Genomic DNA, 21,830 nt, shown 5'->3' on the forward strand with positions numbered 1-21,830 from the left:
GAGTTCTGGAAGTGAAGGGACAGCACAGGCCACAGAAAGTCAAGAAATAATAGGTCTGAGAGTACCCTCTGGATTTGGCTGCTGCTGGGAAACAAGAGCTGACTTTCTCCTGCCTTAAGTGAGGGAGGAACTATCAGGCAGTTCGAATAATTCACCACCACTGTTCTCACCATGGGGAGTCCACCTTCCTTCCCTCTGCCAGCCCAAATTCCCAGCCATCTTTAGAGACTCACAGGGGTTGTGGAGAACAGAGGTAAAACTGGTCTCTCTCCAACAGAGTCCAAGCTTAGTGACACCTGGCAGCTCACCGGATGATGTGTCTCTGTCCCTCCCCACCTCCAGGGCCTGGCACAGAGCAGACTTCTTGGTCTCTACTCCAGAAGGCGGGGCAGGGGGCAGTGACCAGAGTGCAGCTGATTTAGGAGTGAGAAGGAAGAAGAGGAACCTGGAGTCTAGCCACTCTTTTTAAGAAAGCTGCCATTGAAGGGAAGAAAAGAGAGTGGATGCTAGCTCAAGGGGGCTGTAGGATTAGGGGAGATGAGGTCTTGCTTTGGTTATGAAGACGGGAGAAGCATGTGTAGGGACCAAGGGAAAATGACCTGCAAGAGCCAGGCTTCCCCTGACGGACCTTCTTTTCCTTCTCTCCTAGGTCACGCCCAGAGCAGAAGCATGAATGATATTTCTCGCACCCCAAACACAGACCAGGTAGTAAAGGCCCTGCACTTGGCTGCAGTAAAGGGCCAGGGCAGAAAGAAGCCTCTGGTTTCAGGGGCAAGGAACCCCTATGGGCAGAACCCCACTCCCATGAAGGAGCTGAAGTACCCAGGAAGGACACGGGTGGGGCTCTGGGCTGCCTTGGTGACTGCCTAGGCCATCACTTGGGTACTGACTGAGCCCTGGGTGCTGGCTCTGTGCCAGGCCCTGGGGTGAGTGAGGGACAGAGAAGCATGATCGGATGAAGTGCCAGCTGTTCCTGAGCTTGGAATTTGTCAGAGAGAGAAGGCCAGCACACAGAGTTTCACCTCCTCCAGGACCCATAAGCAGCTTTACAGATGGAGTGGGGATTTGGGCTCACATAGAGAAGAAGTGGGGCCTCCCTGTGGGGACAGCAGTGAGAGTGAATCAATGGGACTGCCCAATAGTGTGTCTTCTCCTTGGCTAGGGCAGGATAGAGTCAGTTCTTGTCTCCTACCAGCTTGGCTGAAACCCTCTTGGTGAGATCAGAATCCTACAAACAGGTTGAGTCCAAGTTCTAAGGCCCACAGCCTGGGAACCCCATGACTACACCCCCTGAGGAAGCGCAGAGAAGGGCCCCCCCAGTTCCAACCCCTGCACATCTCAAGGGCAGAAGTCTCATGATCCCCTTCCCTGTGCCCCCAGGAGTAGGAAGGAAGGCAATGAAGGAAACCTGAAATTTGGTGAGGGTTGTTCAGGAGCGTGGGTGACCTCCAGGCCTTCAAGACACCCCCAAGTTTGGTGGAAGGCAAAACAAACGCAGTCCCTTGCGTCAGGATCCTGAGGGCCCTTTGGTGGCCAAAATAATAAACTGACAATAGTAACAATATCAACCAACATTTAAGGTCCACACTGTGTGCACTATCCCATGCCGAGCGTTTTCTGCACATCACAAAAGTACTACAGTTGTGTGCCACATAACAACGTTTTAGTCAACAACAGATGGCATATATGACGGTGGTCCCATAGGATTAGTACCATACAGCCTAGGTGTGTAATAGGCTGTACCACCTAGGTTTGTGTAAGTACATGCTATGATGCTCAAACAATGACAAAATCACCTAACGATGCATTTCTCAGAACGTATCCCCATCGTTAAGCAACACATGACTATATTATCATCTCCATTCTACTGATGAGAACATAGAGGCTTAAGGCAGTTAAATAACATGCTCAAGTTCATGCAGCTGAAAGGTGGCAGAACCATGACTTGGCTCAAGTAAGCTGACTCTAGAGCCCTTAATGTGGGAGTGACTTAGGAATCAGTATTCTGGAATATTATTTAGAGAAGAGCCCCACTTTGCCATAATCATGCACACAGACAGTGGAGCCATGATAAGAAAGCTAGCCTAGTAAAAGTCTTTCATAGCCTATTTTAACAGATGTGTAAGTGGTCATGAGCACACCAGCTGTCACCTTCCCCAGGCAATGCTGCCTTGATGTAGGGATGTGGTGCCAACATCAGCTCTCCTAACTGATCAGGTGATGTTGCTTCTCAGTATTTGCAGCAGCAGTGGCTTGCGGTGGAACAACAGTTTGTAGGCCCGTGGGCACCCTTCTCAGTGCAAGCCCAGAGGCGTTTGCTCTGCAGGCTCGCTCTTCATCATTCCACATCTGCCCTGGGCATGTTGGCGGGTTCCCAGTGAGCAGAGCGTGGATTCAGACAGCATGGCTGTGTGTGATGACTCAGCAGAGTTGGACCTGAGTCCCCATGGGGTTCAGAAAGTGGGGTCAGCAGTGCCCTGATTGGACAAATTCATGTCCAGACTGTGGCCAAGCCAGAGTGGCCAGAATGCCAGCATGGCCCATTTATGGGATCTCACCATCCTGTCCTCCTTGCCAAACATGTCACAAGCTACAAGGGAGGACCAAGGCCCTGTTGGGCCTCCCCGCTCCTGGATTATGAATGTGCTGCTTGGGCCACCCCAAAGCATTGTTTTCAAAGCCTGTTGTTGTCTCCAGGGCACTCCTGACACCCTGCCTCTCCTCCTGTCCCCTGGATCCACTCCCTGCCTGATGCTGGGGGGCCGGGAGCTGGCAGGGGGATGGCAGCTGCCCTGGCACACCCAGCCCTCCATCCTGAAGAACCTGCTTATGAATCAGCTGACTGCGCCTGGGACAAAGGGACTTTTTGAGTCATGGAGACTCTGGCCTTCCCGTTAACTCCTGCCCTTGCCTATTCTTGCTGTGTTAGGGTCCTGGGGTTGTTGTCCGGGTGGTTTGGAGAGTTTCATTTTTTTGATTGGATTTAAAAGATTATAAGGGTGCAGCCCTTGCTCATGTGCCTTTTCTGTGCTAGGAGGCCACTCAGCCCAGTGTGTATCATGCCCCTTGAGAGTCGAATCAAAAAATGGCTGTGGGCCCACAGGGGCAGGACCCATTGGTTTTGCCCATGCCCCAATCTGACTCCTTGCCAGGAACAGAAGGAAGCTGTGTCTTCACTGAGCTTACAAGAAACAGGAGAGACTCCAGCCATGGGGGAATGGGTGGCATAATTGTGGTGTTCACGGGACCTCTCTTTAGGGCTTGGTTCCACCCTCTGTGCCCTTTCTTCCTTTGTTGGCCACTGTGGACTTCCACCAGCCTTGCCCTCCCCAAACGCTCCCTCTCCATCCTCTCTCTATGAAATTATCTCCGTCACTTGCCCATCCCCTTGCTGCCTAGAGAGAGAGCAACTTGAAAAATGAATGCATTCTAAGATGTTAAATACTAAGAAGAGCTGTATGTGACCATCCCTGAGGTGTTTTCATTGTAAAAGAGGACTCAGGAGGAGTCAGTGTCTTAAGTCTGGCAATGAAGTCATAAATGCAGAGAGTGGGAATAAATTTGGACAGAGAGCTTGTCTCCACTGCCTCTCACCTTGGACCTCACTCGCGCTGCCTATTTGACCTTCCTGCCCCAAACAGACACTAGCCCCTAGCAGCTCAGTTAGTCTCCGTGGAAAGTCTCAGAAGCTATGAGTTTCCTGGGAGGTCTCTTGGGGGTGACTTGGGGGCATGAAAGTCTCTCCTATACTTGGAGGTGTGGTCCAGGGGTTCCTGTTAGTGAGGAAGCTGGTGGCAAAGGGAAAACAAAGCAGGTCTGCTGGGCATCAGCATGGCCATGTCCTTCCTGCAGCCACCCACGGGGAAGGCAGAGACAGAGGGCTGGGTGGCCAGAGTTTGAGACAAAACTCCCATCTGCTTGGGCCGCAGGAAGCTGGGGGCTGAGTCCTGACATCCAGCAAGCCTGGGCTGTCTTCTCTAGCCCCTCAGCTCACACTTCAGCTGAGCAAAGTTTCCACCCATCAAGGAGTGTCTTAGGGATCATTGCCTGTTCCTTCCTCTCTCCAAAGGCTGCATTGGTCCCTGGGGTTAACCAACTTTGAGTCTCCTCATCTGCAGAATGGAGGAGAGTGTTTGGTTATTTCTTTCAGTTTCTTGAGAATGCTGGGAGAATTTTGTGAAGTTAGCCTCCTCAGCAATCTGAAGGGGGTGAGGGAGGGCGAGCTGGAACCCCCACGTGTGAATACCCATGGGTATCTTGTTCCCCCCTTCCTGACCAGAGGAAAAACAAATTCATGAAGAAGATCCCCAAGGACTCAGAAGCCTCCAATGTGCTCGTGGGCGAGGTGGACTTCCTGGACCAGCCATTCATCGCCTTCGTGCGTCTCATCCAGTCGGCCATGCTGGGCGGAGTGACCGAGGTGCCCGTCCCCACCAGGTGAGGGCCACTGAACTCTGCCCATGGTGCCTGCCCTCAGGCAGCCAGCTGTCCATGCAGTCAGCAAGCAGCGCTGTTGGAGACACCCCTAAAATGCAGAAGGAAAATTGGGGAATTGGCTGGGGAGGGAAATCGTCTGACTTGGGAAGTTTTAGAGAGTTTGTTAAAAATAATCATAAAAACGAAGGAGCCAACAACTGGGGGAGATGCTGTTGGGTGGGCTCTGGGACATGAGGGCATGGTAAGGATGCTCAAGGGGAAGCTAGGGGAATGAAGGGGAAATGTCTCTCCAAAGCAAATATGGGATTCAGGGGAAGGGACAAGTGATTGGCAGTTAAAGAGTTAAGAATGGGTACGGTCAGGGGCAGAGAATCCTTCTCTTCACCTGCTTCTATTTTCCCTTCTCACTTTCCTCCTCCTCCTTCTTCATCTTCTTTGCAGATTTCTGTTCATACTGCTGGGACCCTCTGGGAGAGCAAAATCCTACAATGAAATTGGCCGCGCCATTGCAACGCTCATGGTCGACGATGTAAGTGCTAACAAGAAGCAGGTGCTCCTAAATGCCATGGCTCTTGCATCAAACACCGTCTTTCCATTCATTTGCTTATCCAACAAGCACATTTGAGCACCTACTGTGTGCCAGGCGCAGTGCAGGGTGATAAGGATTATGAGAATGAGGGAATAGTCACTGCCCTTTAGGAGCACCAGTTGAGTGGGAGGGACAGACCTATCATCCTAAAGTGAACTGTGCGCTCGGGCCCAGGCACCTAGGAGAGGCTTCACCCATGAGGTGGCATTAGAGCTAAGGATGATCAGGAGTTAGGTAGAGCTGGTGCGAGCCTAGGAGGCAGGTCCAGAGAAAAGGAACAGGGGCCCAGGCTCGGAGACCAAGAAGCTAGATGGAAGTGGTTCTGCGCAGGCTCGGTGAGAGAGCTTTGAGAGCAGGAGGTGATGCCAGAGAGGTGAGCTGGAGACTATACAGAGCCTGTAGGCAGAGCTGGGAGTTCACACACTGTCCCAGAAGCGTTGGGGAGCCTTAGGGACTTTAAACACGGCATGACCAGCTCAGATCTGTAAGTTAGGCGGAACACTCTGGAGACAGTGCGGAATGGCAGGCTGACCCTCCAAGGATGAGGGGCTAGGAAGTTATAAACAGATTTGAAATATCTGAGCTTCTCGGACTGGGCTCTGCACACATTTTCTAATGAACTTGCCCTGTGGAAAACTGAAAGCAGAAACGTTAGGTAACTTAGCCAAGTCCTACAGCTCCAGTATGGAGACCTGGCCATCAGGTCCAGGAGGAGCCGTCTCCCACCAGGACTGCCGTTCCCATTGTGCCATGTTTCACCTGCCCAGCTAAGTTCTCATCTCAAAAACTGAGAGTAGGTTAGGCGTTCAAAGTGGGTCAAAGTGATTTTCTTTGAAACTGTATGTGATGTGCTCTGAGAGGTGCATGAGAAGGGGACGTCAGCGAGACAGCTGACCCTTCCTCTTGCCTTGCCAGCTCTTCAGTGACGTGGCCTATAAAGCCCGAAACCGGGAAGATCTGATTGCGGGGGTTGATGAGTTTCTGGATGAGGTCATCGTTCTCCCCCCTGGAGAATGGGACCCCAATATTCGGATTGAGCCACCCAAGAAGGTGCCCTCTGCTGACAAGAGGTGTGTATATCAATGGGCGGGGGTGGGTGGGCAAGACACTACATGACACAGTACAAAGAGGGCTTCAAGCCAAGCCTGTCCGTTTCTTTTCTTTGTTTTGGATTTGAAAAGATGTCAGCATACATGGGTTTATACTCTTTTTTCCAGTTCATTTTATTCTTCCTTGAAAAGATTTCAGCATACATGGGTTTATACTCTTTTTTCCAGTTCATTTTATTCTTCCTCGTCCCATACCCCCCCCCCCCCCCAAAAATCAGAAGCAAATACTTGTATGCTGAATGTGAACATGTGTAAATTTGGGTGACTTGTGGGTGGGTATTATTAGATCATTTTCTGTATTTTTCTCTGTATTTTAAGATATTCCATGATTTTTGTTGGGGAGGTGGGAGGTGTTCTGGGGACAGTCCTGGAGGAGCTAAGCCCTTCCCAGGATTGGGAGCCCCACTGTCCCCTGTCCCCCTTCTCCTTCCAGGAAATCCGTGTTCTCCCTGACGGAGCTGGGCCAAATGAATGGCTCAGTGGGGGGAGGCGGCGGCGGCGGCGGCGGGGCGGCTGCAGGAGGCGGCGCTGGAGGCGGTGGTGGTGGCGGAGGGGCCAGCGGAGGGAGCAGCAGGGATGATGGAGACATGCCAGCCGTCCACGAAATCGGGGAGGAGCTTATCTGGACAGGAAGGTGCCCACCCCAGGCCTGACGCCCGCTGTCCTTTAGACTTCTCTCCTTCCCACGTACCCTTTAGGAACCTTCTCCCCCTCTGCCTCCAGCGCCAACTCCGGCCACGCCACGGCCTGCACTCTTTCCCTCCCCGCCCTCAAAGTCCCTCCTGGATCAGCAGGAGAGTTGTGTTTGGAAAGGGGAAGCTGCCCCAGTACAGAAGAGGAGGAACCCAGCTTTTCTCTAGACGCCCTTTGTTACCTGTACTAGTTTTCTAGGGCTGCCATACAAAGTGTCAGATACTAGGTGGCTTAAACGGTAGAAATTTATTCTCTCACAGTTCTGGAGGCTAGAAGTTCCAATTCAATGTGGCAGCAGGCCATGCTCCCTCTGAGACTCTGGGTAGAATCCTTCCTTGCCTCTCCCTGGCTTCTGGTGGTGGCCGCCAATCCTTGGTGCTCCATGGCATGCAGCTGCATCAGCTGATCTCTGCCTCTGTCATCATATGACTCCCTCCTGTGTCTCTGTTTTCATGGAGCGTTTTCCTCTTTTTATAAGGACACCAGTCATATTGGTTCAGGGCCCACCCCAGCGACTTCATTTAACTTGATTACACTTGCAAAGACCTTATTGCCAAATATAGTCACATTCACAGGTACTGGGGGTTAGGATTTTGATATATCTTTTTGGGGAACACAATTCAATCCATAACACTACCCTTTGGATTTTTTTTTTTAACCTTATGTTACCTATTTTAAAACTATTTATTTTATTTTTTTAGATAACAAGAGAAGAAATTTCTGGCTTGGGTTTCTTTGCTAGCTCTTGGACTAACTCAGGTTGACCTGAATTTAGGAAAGGACATGGCCCTACAAAGCTGTGTGTAAATCATGACTTTGAGAATGGAGTCATGGTTTATATGCCTTTGGCTTTATGCCAGCCACAGGTTCTCAAGTTGGGTTGACTTTCCCAACCCCATCCACACCCCCACCCTCCACCCAGGAGACATTTGGCAATGTCCAGAGACATTTTTGTGTGTCACAACTGAAGGGGAGATGCTAATGGCGTCTAGTGGTTAGAGGTGAGGGATGCTGCTCAACATCCTATAATGCACAGGACAGCCCCCACAACAAAGTGTTATCCAGTCCAAAACTTCAGTAGCTCTGAGGTTGGGAAATCCTGTGCATGCTAAGCATTGTGTTAGGAGCTATGGTAATATCATCCTCAATAAACACTGTCCCTAAGCATCAAGGCAGCGGGACTCACTTGTTCCAGAGAGCAAAGAATCTGCTCAGTTCTTTGGTTCAGAACCTGCCCTTGATGAATCTGTGTTATAATCTGGGCTGTCTCTATCTTGTGAAGTTGGACACATTTGCTGCTAATCAGGGACATGAGGAGGACGGCCATCTGTGGACCTCAGGATTTCCATTCCCCGTGGAATGTTAGGTCTCCCCCAGGACATATGCCCATCAGACCGTCCCTCTCCCATCCGGCTGTCTATGACCACCCTTCCCAGTGCGGACAGCACCGACCACCGACTGTTAGTCCTGTGAGAGTTCTTCCTTGGTCTTAAATGGTCTGGTGGAAAGTCTCTGTTCCCATCTACCCCTGGTCAAGTTCCCTCCCTCGCCCCAGGCTCTGCAGACTCCTGTAAATAGCCCTGCCCCTGCACTGGTGTCTGGTGAGAAAGCAGCTCCTGGGCCTGTCTCAAGCAGGTTCTTCGGTGGCCTGCTTCTGGATGTCAAGAGGAAGCTGCCCTGGTTCCTAAGTGACTTCTACGACGGCTTCCATATTCAGTCCATCTCTGCCATCCTATTCATCTACCTCGGCTGCATCACCAATGCGATCACCTTTGGTGGGCTTCTGGGGGATGCCACTGACAATTATCAGGTGTGTGTGAGCTCGGGCTATAAGTGCAAACCTCAGTAAAATCTGCTGCTACCAGGTGGTGGCAAGGAGCGCCCTCTGGTAATCCCCAAACCAAGGTTTGGATTTCATCCACCGACCAGTTCAGACCATCAGTTTTCTTTACCCTTCAAAAAAATAATAAGCCAACATTATTAAAAAGATCTGAAGTTAAATCATGTTAATAAATACCAAACTTAAGGATGATGTAAATAGATCAAACTTTTAAGGGGAATCATCTACTTTGTTATTTGATACTGTTCCCACTGATGTTTGAAGGGATTTAATCAGCACAATTTATTGAAGTGAAAATTGTGGCCTTCTCCCTACACTATTTTTTTTTAACCCAGCTTTAATTCTTAACTTGGAGTTAAGACAGATGTAGAAAGATGGTAAGCTGTTTCCATGACAACAACACAGGCCTCCCTGGGGTAAACATCAGCTCAGCAGAGACACTAGCCCAAGACCCAGGCAAGGGTCTTTGCTGGTGAGGGCCTTCAGGGTAGAACCATTGAAAAGCTCGGAGCACCAATGTGAAGACTCACTTTCCCAGATAAACTGAGATGAAGGCCTGTCTCCAGCCCACACCACTCTCCTGAGCTGCAGGTCTAATATCTAGCTGCCTTCTGGGCTTGACCACATGGCTGACCCTCGGGAACCCCACTCACAGGGCCAACGTTGCATGCATTACCTTCCCTCTAGACCTGCTGCTCCCCGGCCCTTCCCCAGCATAGTGGGTGACACCATGGTTCACCCAGCTGCCCAGGCATCATCCTTGACTCATAAATCCCGCTTTCCCACGTGGCCCTTTCTCAGATTCCTGTTCTCCTCAACCATTCTGCATTGTTTTCCATCAATCCTGATCATCTTCCAGTTCTTCAAAGCCATCCTCCCTTTCAGCTCCAGCCTTTGTATACACTGTTCCCTCTTCCTGAGACACTCTTTCTCATCACTCCACTTGCCCTTTTTTCCTGGCCGATTCCCTGCTCAAGTTTTAGGTCTCAGATTCTACGTATCTGCTTCTTGGGAGGGCTTCCTCAGCACCCCTTCACTCCTCCTGTGTGCCCCTATGGCACCCTGAACTTAGCGCAGTTTATCACACTCCTTGGCAGTGTTTCTCAACAAGGGACCATTTTGACCCCCCAGGAGACATTTGGCAACATCTGGAGACAGTTTTGGTTGTTCTAACCGGGAGAGGGATGCTACTGACATCTGGTGGGGAGAGGTCAGGAATGCACAGGACATCCCCCACAACAAAGAATTATCTAACCCGAAATGTCGATAGTGCTAAGGTTGAGACAGCCTGTTGGGAACTTGTCTGTATCTCCCACTGGACTGAAGATACATTATCTTGTTCACTGATCGGTCCTCACTATCTAGTACAATGCCTTGTACATAGTACAATTAGGCACTTAATGGATTTTGAATGAGTGAATGATCTGACCTCTAAAAGCACCTAAGAGATTTTTGAATGAATAAATGGGCTGTCCTCTGGGAGTAGAATGACTTAGGAGAGGCATGTCCATTGGCAGGCCCATTTTCTAGGCCCTACAGTGCCAAAAGGAAGTCACAGGAGACCTTTATCCAAACAGAATTAGAAAGAGTGAATTTGCGATGATAGGGATTATGGAGTAGGAAATGGGGAGCAGAATTTTGGGAGGAAAGGGCCCAGAATAAAGGGCGAGCCCTGGGACTGGGGCCCTTGGGGAGATAACTGGCTTCTAGCCTGTGCTCAGAGACCTCTTCTCCTGCCTCTGTTGAGCTTCACACTCCTTGTGCCCCCAGGGAGTGATGGAGAGCTTCCTGGGCACTGCCATGGCTGGCTCCTTGTTCTGCCTCTTCTCGGGACAGCCTCTCATCATCCTCAGCAGCACAGGGCCCATCCTCATCTTCGAGAAGCTCCTCTTTGACTTCAGCAAGTAGGTGCACATTGGTGGCCCCCAGTGCCTGCTCCCACACCTGGGGCCAGAGCTGGGGCGGAGAACAGCCCCAGTGGGGATGCAGGGGTGAGGTGGTAACAAAGCTGGCTTTACCTTGGGAAGGACTGCCAGGAGGTCCCTCCTGATTCCCTCCAGCTCCCTGCCATTAAGCCATTTTAGTGCAGATTAGCACAGGGATAGGGATAAATCCAGGCAAGACAAGAGGAGACAACTCACACCACTCTGCTCATGAGCAGTTTATGCCTTGGAACGCAGGGCAGTGTAGGAAAAGTCTCGCTGGAGGTCAGAAGGCTACAGCCTGACCCAGGCAGTTCTAGTCACCACTCTGGGCTCAGTTGCCTCATCTACAACGTGAGGTCATTTCTAAGGCCTGTTCCAGCTCTGTCATCCTGAAATTCCCTGCTTTTTGTTCACTCTGGGTGTTTGTTACCAAATGTGTGAGAACTGTGATGACTTAGCACCTTCCTCCTACCCCCATGAGATCCTTTCCCAGAATTCTCAAAGACCAGACATCCTCACCCAGGAACTGTCCCTGTCCTTAGTCCTCTCGCAGTTCCTAGGAGGGCATCTGTGCCACAAGAGGGGTAAATGAACCACTTAGGGTGGGTCTGGGGAGCTGAGCACAGCCAAGGGCCCTGGGCTGGAGGCCCCTCGCTTCCCTCTGCCTTCCAGAGGCAATGGCCTGGACTACATGGAGTTCCGCCTCTGGATTGGCCTACACTCAGCCATCCAGTGCCTTATCCTGGTGGCCACAGACGCCAGCTTTATCATCAAGTATATCACCCGCTTCACCGAGGAGGGCTTCTCCACCCTCATCAGCTTCATCTTCATCTACGATGCCATCAAGAAGATGATCGGTGCCTTCAAGTACTACCCCATCAACATGGACTTCAAGCCCGACTCCATCACCACCTACAAATGCGAGTGCGTCGCCCCGGATACAGGTGACCGGTAACCCTAGACGTGCCCTGGGCCCCCCGCCCCACTCCCCCGCCCGCCCTCCCCGCAGCTCTCTACTCAAATGCAAGAGAATGAGCTTTCCTGGGAGGAGCTGTTCAGCCAGGGGCTGACTGTCCGAAGGGAGCAAATGAAGGGTCTTGAACTCAGTTTTTGGAAGGAAACCAAGGAACAGTAGCTCCAATGAGGGTCACAATACCAGAACCCAGGGTTATAATCAGAAGGGAGCAGAGATACCCCATGAAGGGAAGAAGGCATGCTTTTCCTCAGTGTGGGGTAATGTGGAGCCCATACCTGTCAAGAATGCTGCCCAGGGTTTCCTGCTCCAGGCCAGAGGTAGACCAGATGGGATCCAAGTCCCTCCCAGCTCCATGAATGCATGACACCATGAGCTCTCCCTGACACATCACTGCCAATGTGTTCCCATACACTGTAAGGTGAGACCACACCAGAGGGATGAACATCCCTACAGATGAGGACATGTCCAGGGTAGAGGGCTGGTCAGGGTTGGAAAGGGCCTGGCAATCATGTCATTTGAAGAACTGTTGGAAAATCTGAGGTTATTCAGCTTCTTAGAGAGGTATCAGAGAAGGACAGTCATGTCACAGGGAGCCATATTCACCCTGTGTAACTTCAGGATGCAGAACAAGACTGAGGAGCAGAAGCTCCAGGGAGCCAGATGCTGGCTGAATTCAGGGAACGACTTCCAACAGTGGGAGCTGCCATCCTAAGAACTATTGGCCCCCTTGGGTGGTAGCAAGCTTCTTAGCCACTACGTGGATGTCCATCTGCCAAGGGTGTTATAAAAAGGATCCCTGCACTGGGTGGGAGGCTGAATCAATCAACTGTGTGATAATTCTCAGTACCACTCCCGTGAAGTTCTTTTCTGCCCAAAAACTGTCACCTGTAAGTTAGGGCTTCCCATAGTCTGAACCCCTGGCCTCCTTCACAGTCATAATCGTGCCCCAAAGAGCCTTTAGTGGGATGTGCCCAGAGTGCCCAGGATGCTACAGAGCAGGGGCTGGAGACCCATTCATATATCTCTGAGCACCACCAGGCTGGATTCAAAGAGCAAACTGGGGTCCAGAGATGACCCAATGTCACACTGAACGTCAGTGTGCCTAGCTGTAAAAGAGGGACATCAACGCTGGCCCTGCCAGTCTCATGGAACTCTTGTGAAGTTTTCAAATTGGGATGGAGGAAATAAGTAGATACGGTGTTGTTCAGCCTTTTAATACATACTATCCATAAAAAATTGATCATAAGTCAATCAAAAATATTGGCTGCACAATGATTGTGCACCCCACTTTAGCCTAGGCCTTGTGGAAGATAAAGGTGTCCTGACCTCAGAGAGTGTGGTTTTGGTTGTACCCTCTCTTCCTCTGTCACTGTACTGATTTTGTAATGAACTTGAGACTTAATTTTTTTCTTTCACTTTTTCTATCACCAATTTTGAGTTATTCCATTAAAATCCAACAATAGGTGAAGTTGTCCTTTGTCCTGGGCCATGACATGTTGCTTGCACAGGGGATTGAGGAGACCCTACCTGCAGGCCCTTTTTGTTCTGCCCTAGAGCAAATTCTGCCCCTGTGGGCCCCATCAGGGCACTCCCATTTGCTGCTCATGTCCTCTGGACTGTGGATTCATCGCACTGAACACAAGTGTTCCTGCAAACATGGCTTTTGGAAGTACACGTCCTTGATCTCTTTCAGAAGTGGTCCAAGTTCTGGGGTCAGATGGGGAGCTTCAGCCATTCTGAGCATCATCTGCCCACAGGAGAAATCAAACAGAGGGGTTCCCTAGGAACAGGGGATGTAGGAGCATACAAGGTAGGATCTGAGGGCCCTAACAGAATCCACCTGCCTCCAAATAGCACTCCCTCTGGCCTTTCCCAGGTGCCTGATGTCGCCTCATTCTTTTGGGTCATGCTGTTGCCATAGTTGTCCCTGGAAGCAGCATCAGCACCATCTGGGAACTTGTTAGAAATGCAAATTCTTGGGCTCCCCCCCCCAAGACCTGGTGAATTAGAAACTCTAGGGTAGGGACAGCAATATGTTAACAAGCCTTCCAGGTGATTCTGATGCATGCTTAGGTTTGAGAACTACAGCTCTCTTGAACTATTAATTAGCAATACTGAGCCATAGATGTTCACTTTCTTCAGAGTAAAGGAGCCAGAACCAGGACAAGTTAGGTTTGATTAGCAGAATATGAAAGGGAAAGTTCTAGACCTTTAGGAGACTGGGGAAGGGGGAACTAACTGAGGAGCGTTTCTTTCACAGTCTATGGCCACTTGCTTGCTAATTGTTCCAATTTCCTGGTTTTACTGCAAAACCCAGTCTGACTGTGGCACACTACCACTCTTTGTCACTCTTCCTCATACGATCTTGTTTGGGGGCACACTCTTTTTAAATTTAATCTTGTTTCCATTGTAACTGATTTGTATTCTATTTATGGATGCTGCACACACTGACTGGGCTGCTTTCAATCCCAAGTGAGTACCGCTTTGTAAACACTAGAGTTTTAAAATATTTGATACTCAGACCCTCTCTGGAATTTTCCATGTTATATTTCTTCCTTCTTCATCTCAAAGTGGCTTTCAGATAAATCCTACAAAGTTCTTGATACAAAAGAATGGCTAAGCCTAAGCAGAAGACATCAAAGGAATGTCTGGTCTGACAACCTGGGGCCATAGGAAGGCATGGGAACTTGCCAGGCTCAAGCGTTAGGTGGGAGTCCATGAGCGTTCACGTGGGTAGCCCCAAGTCAGCCTTCTTGCCCACCTTCTCTGCTCTGTTGTTAATTGTGCGTCATGTTCTCTTGGTCAGTGGTGGGAGTAGAGGGCAGCAGATGTCCTCGTTTCTAGTAAGTGAAGTTTTCTTCCTGATAATTGTAACAAACCTCTGGATTTGTAGAGCTTCTAGGAATATTCTGCCCTGGGTCAAGGCTGAATGCCTTAGCCACTCCCAGCTGCAACCGCCCCAGAAGCAGGCAACATAGAGGGGTCCTGTGATCCTATCTTCCCATGACAGCTTGTTGGAGGTCAAAGAAGCTTCAAGAATAGCCTTTTCTGCCCTCTAGGTCCCTAACCACAGCCACAGAAGTCAATGGGGCCTGCAGTGCATTTCCAGGAAACTGGCTGCTGGGCCCCCCTCCTCCTCCCCCAGAACCGCTGCAGAGGAACACTTAGTCGGCCTTCACTCGGAGGGGGAAGGCGAGGAGGACCTGGCCCTTCTCCTGCACCCGTGCAGTGCTGCAGCAAGACGGCCCTCCAAGGCCTGCCTTTGTAATGAATGGCTGCACCCCCCCAGGGAGGGGATTACAGTTCCTCTCAACTCTTCTTGTGGCCCCTGAAGGGAGCCCTCCTATTCTCCCCTTACGGTTAGGGACACTGAGGCTGGGGAAGGGGAGTGCCCGGACGAGGGATGTGGGGCAAACAGCTGAGAGCAGTGCCTTTGGCTTCCTGATTCTCCTTCAGGTCCTGGACCTGGGTTTAATCTTCCTTGGCTTGTATTCAAGGCACAGATTGGAGAAGATAAACAAGTCCTTACAGACCCAGCTGACCTAAAAAAAAAAAAAAAAGCAGATATGAAGGAGGCGGGAGAGAAGGGAAGCGTATGTGGAGAGGAGCGGAGCAGGGAAGGACGCTTGCTGTGTAGAGTTGGGAGGTGTATGGCTCTGGGCCAGCCTGCCTGCTATGGAGCATGACTCCCCCAAGTACGAGCTGTGTGACCTTGGGCAATGGGCAGGTTACTTAACCTCTCTGGGCCTCAGTTACCTCATCTTTAAAATGGGGAGACTTCTTGGGGATGTAGGAACTTAGCAAGATGATGTGTCTAAAGGTTTTGCTTAGTGCATAGCATAGAGTAAGTTCTTTGAAAATGTTTTTTAAGTCATAGAGCACAGACGTGGGTCCAGTGACTGGTAGGGATTCACAAGGCACGTTATCCACCAACTTGTGTTGGCACTTTGTCTTGGCAGCAGATTCCGCACTTCATTTTTTAAAGCCAGCCCTTGAGCATCAGACAGGAGCTGTCCTAGCTGGGCCCAGCTGGTCTGTCAGAGCTGTGGCACGGGCTCCCTCCACCACCCCTGCCCTCACTGGGCAAAGTGAGGAGAGTGAAGAGGGGCGGGGGTGCGATGAGCTGCCCTCACAATGGAAGCCAGTCCTTGGCTCAAAGGAACAGGAGGGAGATGGGAAAGGGTGGGGGCCCAGGAGAGGGGGTCGCAGGCTCCAGGCCCAGCAGCTGCTGACCCTTCCCCATGTCCTGTGCTCATCCACAGCAAATACAACTGTGTTCAATGCTTCAGCCCTGCTGCCACCAAACACCAACTCTTCTCTGGTAAGTCCTTTCCTCTTACGTCAGTCATTTGAGAGCTGCCATTTGTCGATAGAGAGGGAAAAGTTAGGAAACCGAGACCATCTTGTAACAACCCAGACTTGCAGAGGTCAACCCCAGCTGTCCTTCAGGGTCACCTGTGGAACTTTTTAAATGCATATCTTTCTTTTAAGTACAAACTGTCAAAATTCCATTTTAAAACGTGCCTCATTCCATTAGATCCATGTGCATAAATATCACACACACACACACACACACACACACACGAAGGGGCGGTAGAGGTTAGGAATAGTAAGCAGGGCTGCAAAAATGGAGCTGTACGTGAAGTTTCCTATCCATCTTTCTACCTCTTCCTGCAATTTCTACTTAGGATCCCAATTCCCACCCAGCCCGAGAAAGTTTATTAATGCTCCACCCGCCCTACCTGAATCTGATCTGTCCTTTGTGCTCTTGAGTCCCTGGCCCCCGGATCTTGTCTCTCTCCCAATAATGATGTGCAGTGGCCCTCAAGAGGTGGTGCCCAGCCTGTGGCTCCAATGGTGGGAATCCAAAACCAGGCAAAGGGCAGCCCTGGAAGGCCTTGGGGGAGATGGTTGGACTTTCAGTGGCCCAGAGGTTGCTCCTTCAGTCACTCCTGCACAGGCAGCTGGCTGCTCAGTTGGCAAGTTAACCTAAGGTTTTTCAAATATCTGATTTTGACGGGGGGAGAATGGAATCAGGTGGTGCCTATGTCTGAATACTTATTGTATGAAAGGTGCTATGCACACTGTGAGGGCTAAAAAGACGTAAGGAACAGACGTGGACCCCCGCTCCAACTGGCTTGCAATAAGCTTGTGGAGACGAACCTGAGAAGTAATGGGATAGCACAAGCAGAGCATGCCATGTGTCAAATACCAGCCCAATGTGTCCTTCCAGCCCTGGAGGCAGGAGGCACCTGCAAGCTGGAGGTCAGGGAGAGCCTCATGGAGAAAGTGGAACACGATCTGGTCTTCAAGGTTGGAAAAGTTGGTTCTGTAGACAGAAGCACATTCCAGGCTGAGGGACCAGCAGAGACAGAGGGCACAGGGGGAAAAGCATAAAACCTGTTCCGAGGACGGTGCGGGGACCACCGGTCGAGACAGCGTGAGGATGGGGGATGGAACAGGGAAACCTCGAGAGATGGGCGAGGAGGGAGCCCAGACCAGAGACGGGCAGAGGCCTGCTACCCTGCAGGGGGCGTTTCTAATCGCTGCAGTGACTGAGGCATGCAGCTGACGTTCAGCACATGGCTGGGCCCCTCCATGCGGTTTTCTCTGACTCTGAGCTTTTTCATAGCTTGGCGGTCTCAGGGACCCAATAGGGTGAGAGCAGACACTGCAAGGCCTCTTGAGGCCTAGACTCAGAACCTGCTCAGAGCCACTTCCTCCCCATTCTCTTGGTCTAAGCAGGCCCAGGGCCAGCCCAGATTCAAAGGGGAGGAGAAATAGACTTCACCTTTTGATGGGAGGGGTCACATTGCCAAGGAGTGTGGACCCAGGAGGCCTGATTCACTGGGGACCATTATTCTATCATACTACCACCCTTCTCTTAATCCAAACATCCAGTGTAGCTAGGTGCAAGCATCTGTTTACTTCCTTATATAGGTTCCTGAACATTACATGTTAATTTTTTAAAATATATATTAAATTTTCTTATAAATTACTTATTTTATTCCTCCTTTTATATACTTAAAAACATATATGTGAATACACACATATATATATGTACACACATATATATGCTTAGGAACATATATGTATGAATATATGTTATTATATATGTTATCATATATATTCATACAGTCATAAGCCACATAATGACATTTCAGTCAATGACAGACCCCATATATGACAGTGGTCCCATAGATTAGTACTATACAGCCTAGGTGTGTAGTGGGCTATACCATCCAGGTTTGTGTAAGTGCAGTCTATGATGTTTGCACAACAATGAAATCACCTAACAATGCATTTCTAAGAACATATCCCCATCAGAATGTTAAGCAACATACGACTGTATATGTATAAAATTATGTGTGCCCTGGATTTTAGGCATCTGGGGCCCCAAAAGGGGCAATGACTGAAGTGACTGACCCAAGAGAGGTCTGACAAGGGTCGGGTGTGAGCCCCAATACGTGAAAGGGTGTGCATAGGGGAAGGAAGGGGAGGATAAACGTGAGGCACTCCAGGAAGGAGGTGCCAACAGTGGTTGACTGACTGAGCCGGGGGCCAGGCCTGCTGAGGGAGAGGGCATCCCAGCCTCTGCACTGTTCTTCCTCACTAACCAAACAGTGCATCCTAGAACACAGTGAAGAACACTTGTCAGATCCTGTCTTCCCAGGGAGCCTCCTGCTTGTCATTCCTTGAAGCAGCCTGTCCCCAGGAACATCACTCTGTTGCTGGGCACTCTCATGGGGCAGGAGGGCTGGGGCCCCTCAGAGGGTGGGAGGGGGGTGTGGGCTGCCTGGAGACTGCAGAGGGGAGGACACTGCTGACCTGCCAGGAAGGTCCTGACCCTTTCTCTCCTGTGCTTGGTCTCCAAGTACAACCCCCTTAACCTCACAGCGCTGGACTGGTCCCTGCTGAGCAAGAAGGAGTGTCTGAACTACGGTGGGCGCCTGCTCGGGAACTCCTGCCAGTTCGTCCCAGACCTGGCTCTCATGTCTTTCATCCTTTTCTTCGGGACGTACTCCATGACCCTGACCCTGAAGAAGTTCAAATTCAGCCGCTATTTCCCTACCAAGGTAAGCTCATCCTGCAGGTAGGAGGGGACCTACAGGCAGACCATGCACGAGGTCTCCCCGAGAGGGTTCTGGCCTACTGACAGGATGGACACCATATCAGCGCTGGCTCACGATGGGTTTCAACTTACAAGCACAGACTTGGAGTCAGAGAGAACTGGGTTCCCGTGTTGTCAAGACAGGGTCCTCACCTGACGTGATGGAGAATGAGAGATATTGGCAAAAGTTAGTGGGAAGAGAGGTTTAATTATGTAACTTAAAAGTACAAAGGAAACCCAAAGAAGGAGTTTAAAAATAACTCTCAAAGATTAGGAATGAGGAAAGGGCAGGAGGGCTAGCACAAGCAGGCTAGATCCTTAACACATAATGCCTTAAATCAGTAAATCAAAATATAAGAAGTATCAGCATATTAGTTAATGACTTGCAGGAAACCACCAGAACAACTGACATCAAGCTGACACACGTGGGTGTATCAGGAAGCGGGGACTGGAGTGGGGAAAGGTGAGGTGGGGACTTAGCTTTTTACACGATGTGGGTTTCTAATTAATTATATATGTTATTTTATTAACAATTTTAAAGAGGGGTAGAGGGTACAGGGAATGAATTCAGTGTGCCATCACCTGTCCCTGTCCTTGCCAACTTCTCTCCTGCTGTTCTCTGGAAATTGCTGTCTCTGGAGAGATATGGAAAAGGTGGCAGAGTGGACGTCAGTGAGGAAGGGCAGTCAGAGGCCAGGGAGGTGTGATCCAAACCTGGAAACAGAGGAGCAAAAGCGAAGGACTCATGTGGCAGGCCCGGTGGCACAGCAGTTAAGTTCACACGTTCCACTTTGGTCGCCTGGGGTTTGCCAGTTCAGATCCCGGGTGCGGACATGGCGCCACTCAGCAAGCCATGCTGTGGCAGGCGTCCCACATATAAAGTAGAGGAAGATGGGCACAGATGTTAGCTCAGGGCCAGTCTTCCTTAGCAAAAAGAGGAGGGTTGGCAGCAGATGTTAGCTCAGGTCTAATCTTCCTCAAAAAAAAAAAAAAAGGAGTGAAGGACTCTTAGTGGACAGAAGGTCTGAGAGTAGCTGGGAGTCCCCAGCAGAGTTGGGGGCCTCCCTCCCATCTCAGGTGGCAGTGCAACAATCTGTCACAGGTTTTTAGGAGCTCAGATTTCCTTCAGCCCTTGCCCTTGCCACCCCTGATGGGTGACCTAGTTCAGTCTGTCATTCCAGAAAATATCTTCAGCAATGGCTACCACGCCACATGGATAATAACAATTCCCACTTTGGCCGTTATGTGCCAAGCCCTCTGACTGTGTCATAGCTCGCTGAAGCCTATGAGGTAGGTCTACCATTATCTCCATTTTACAGATCAGAAAACTGAGGCTCCAAGAGATGACATGCTTCCCAAAGGTCAGCCTTCTGGCAGGGCAGAGCCAGGATTTGAGTCTTGGTCTGCTGACTTCAGAGCCCAAGCTCTTAACACTTCTCCAATTTGCTGCCTGAGAACTGGGTCCGCCTTGAGGTGGCGGGGTATTTCACTCACTGGCTCACCTTTCTGCAGGTCCGGGCCCTGGTAGCTGACTTTTCCATTATCTTCTCCATCCTGCTGTTCTGTGGAATCGATGCCTGTTTCGGCCTGGCAACCCCCAAGCTGCACGTGCCCAGTGTCATCAAGGTTGGCTCCCGACCCCTGCTCTGGGCAGTTGCTCTGCCTGCCCACCAGCTGCCGATCCTTTCCCCTCTACACTGATCAAACTTTCATCTCCTCTCTGCTAAGCAACCATGTGGGTTCTCTGTGTATGCCCCGCCCTTCCTCTACACAGCCTCCCAGGGAGTGATCCTCCGACACGGTGGGTTGGGGACATATTCACAATGAAATCCTGCTGTGTAGTCATGGTGTAGGGAAGGTGCTGGAATGCACCCCCCAGCCCAGCTGCATCCCCTTGATTTCCACTTGAGGGTCTACAATTCCCTGACCCATGGTGGTTTTCTAGTGGGGCCACCTGAGATCTGTTGAAAATGATCCCTTAGTACAGTGATTCTCAAAGTGGGGTCCCCAGACCAGCATCACATCATCTCTTGGGAACTTTTTAGAAATTCAATTTGTCAGTCCCACCCTGATCGACAGGATCAGAAATCTGGGGATGGGGCCCAGCCTCTCCAGGGGATTTTCGGGCCTGCTCAAGTGTGAGAACCATTGCTTCAGAAACTCCTCATTAGTCCAGAGCTGGTGCCATTTGCTGTAGCTGAGCTTGAGCCTGCTCCCTCACAAGGAGCACCAGCCATCTACCCTGCGCTGGGAGGTGCAGGGTCTAGAACTGACCCTCCTTGCCTTTGAGGTCTTGACCTTCACAATTTTATTTCAGGGTTCTCCTAAGAAGCTTAAACACATCTCAAAAACTCATGCTAACCTTGAAAATTAAAGTACCTATTTCTTTTTATTTTTTAAACAATGGGTTTCTTTTTTATTTTTTTGAGGAAGATTAGCCGTGAGCTAACATCTGCTGCCAATCCTCCTCTTTTTGCTGAGGAAGACTGACCCTGAGCTAACATCCGTGCCCATCTTCCTCTACTTTATTTGTGGAATGCCTATGACAGCATGGCGTGCCCAGCGGCACCATGTCCGCACCCGGGATCCAAACTGGCAAATCCCGGGCCACCGAAGCAGAGCATGCACACCTAACTGCTGCGCCACTGGGCGGGCCCCCCCTATTTCTCTCAAATAAAACAAAAGATAAACTTCAGTCCAGCTCCTGCGTAGATAATCTCTATTCTCAGTATGCACGTCTGAATTGATGCCCAGCATCTCACAGACAGTTCTGTAACGCTCCCCAGACAGGTGACTCAGAGGAGAGGCAGAAGCGTCAGGCACTGGCCCATCAAATTCTTGCCTGTGGGCATCTCTGCTGCTTGTTATTTTGCAGTCAGTGACTGTAAGCTCTCTCCCAGCACCCTCTGACCCTGCATCTCCCTGTTTCCCAACCAGTCCCAGTGCAGCTGCCACAAATGATCTTAGTTCTGCAGACACCACGCCCTTCCGTAGTCTGTCTGCCTCCGTGGTCTCTTTTAAGTTGCAGATGCCCAACGTCTTTAAGGGAAAAGATTGCACTTGAAAAGTACCCCAGGTGGGGGAATGGCGGGGAGACGGGAGAGTGGGCCCGGGCAGCAAGTGCACTGGGACAAGGGAGAGAGGAAAGGG

At 50.6% G+C, this 21,830-nt stretch overlaps 1 protein-coding gene across 6 annotated transcripts in view; it reads left to right on the plus strand.

Moving 5' to 3' along the window:
- SLC4A5 (solute carrier family 4 member 5) overlaps nucleotides 1-21,830 on the plus strand; it is a 116,456-nt gene that overhangs the window by 76,770 nt on the left and 17,856 nt on the right. For all 6 annotated transcript variants that reach the window (XM_070572338.1, XM_070572339.1, XM_070572342.1 and 3 more), the window contains 11 exons: nucleotides 650-705; nucleotides 4,280-4,437; nucleotides 4,879-4,966; nucleotides 5,942-6,096; nucleotides 6,569-6,769; nucleotides 8,464-8,638; nucleotides 10,439-10,572; nucleotides 11,266-11,537; nucleotides 15,832-15,890; nucleotides 18,445-18,645; nucleotides 20,193-20,306. In XM_070572338.1, the coding sequence (XP_070428439.1) occupies nucleotides 650-705; nucleotides 4,280-4,437; nucleotides 4,879-4,966; nucleotides 5,942-6,096; nucleotides 6,569-6,769; nucleotides 8,464-8,638; nucleotides 10,439-10,572; nucleotides 11,266-11,537; nucleotides 15,832-15,890; nucleotides 18,445-18,645; nucleotides 20,193-20,306 (1,613 nt within the window). The remainder of the gene's footprint in view (nucleotides 1-649; nucleotides 706-4,279; nucleotides 4,438-4,878; nucleotides 4,967-5,941; nucleotides 6,097-6,568; nucleotides 6,770-8,463; nucleotides 8,639-10,438; nucleotides 10,573-11,265; nucleotides 11,538-15,831; nucleotides 15,891-18,444; nucleotides 18,646-20,192; nucleotides 20,307-21,830) is intronic.

The sequence above is a fragment of the Equus przewalskii genome, chromosome 14 (assembly GCF_037783145.1).
Source record: "Equus przewalskii isolate Varuska chromosome 14, EquPr2, whole genome shotgun sequence".
Lineage (NCBI taxonomy): Eukaryota > Metazoa > Chordata > Mammalia > Perissodactyla > Equidae > Equus > Equus przewalskii.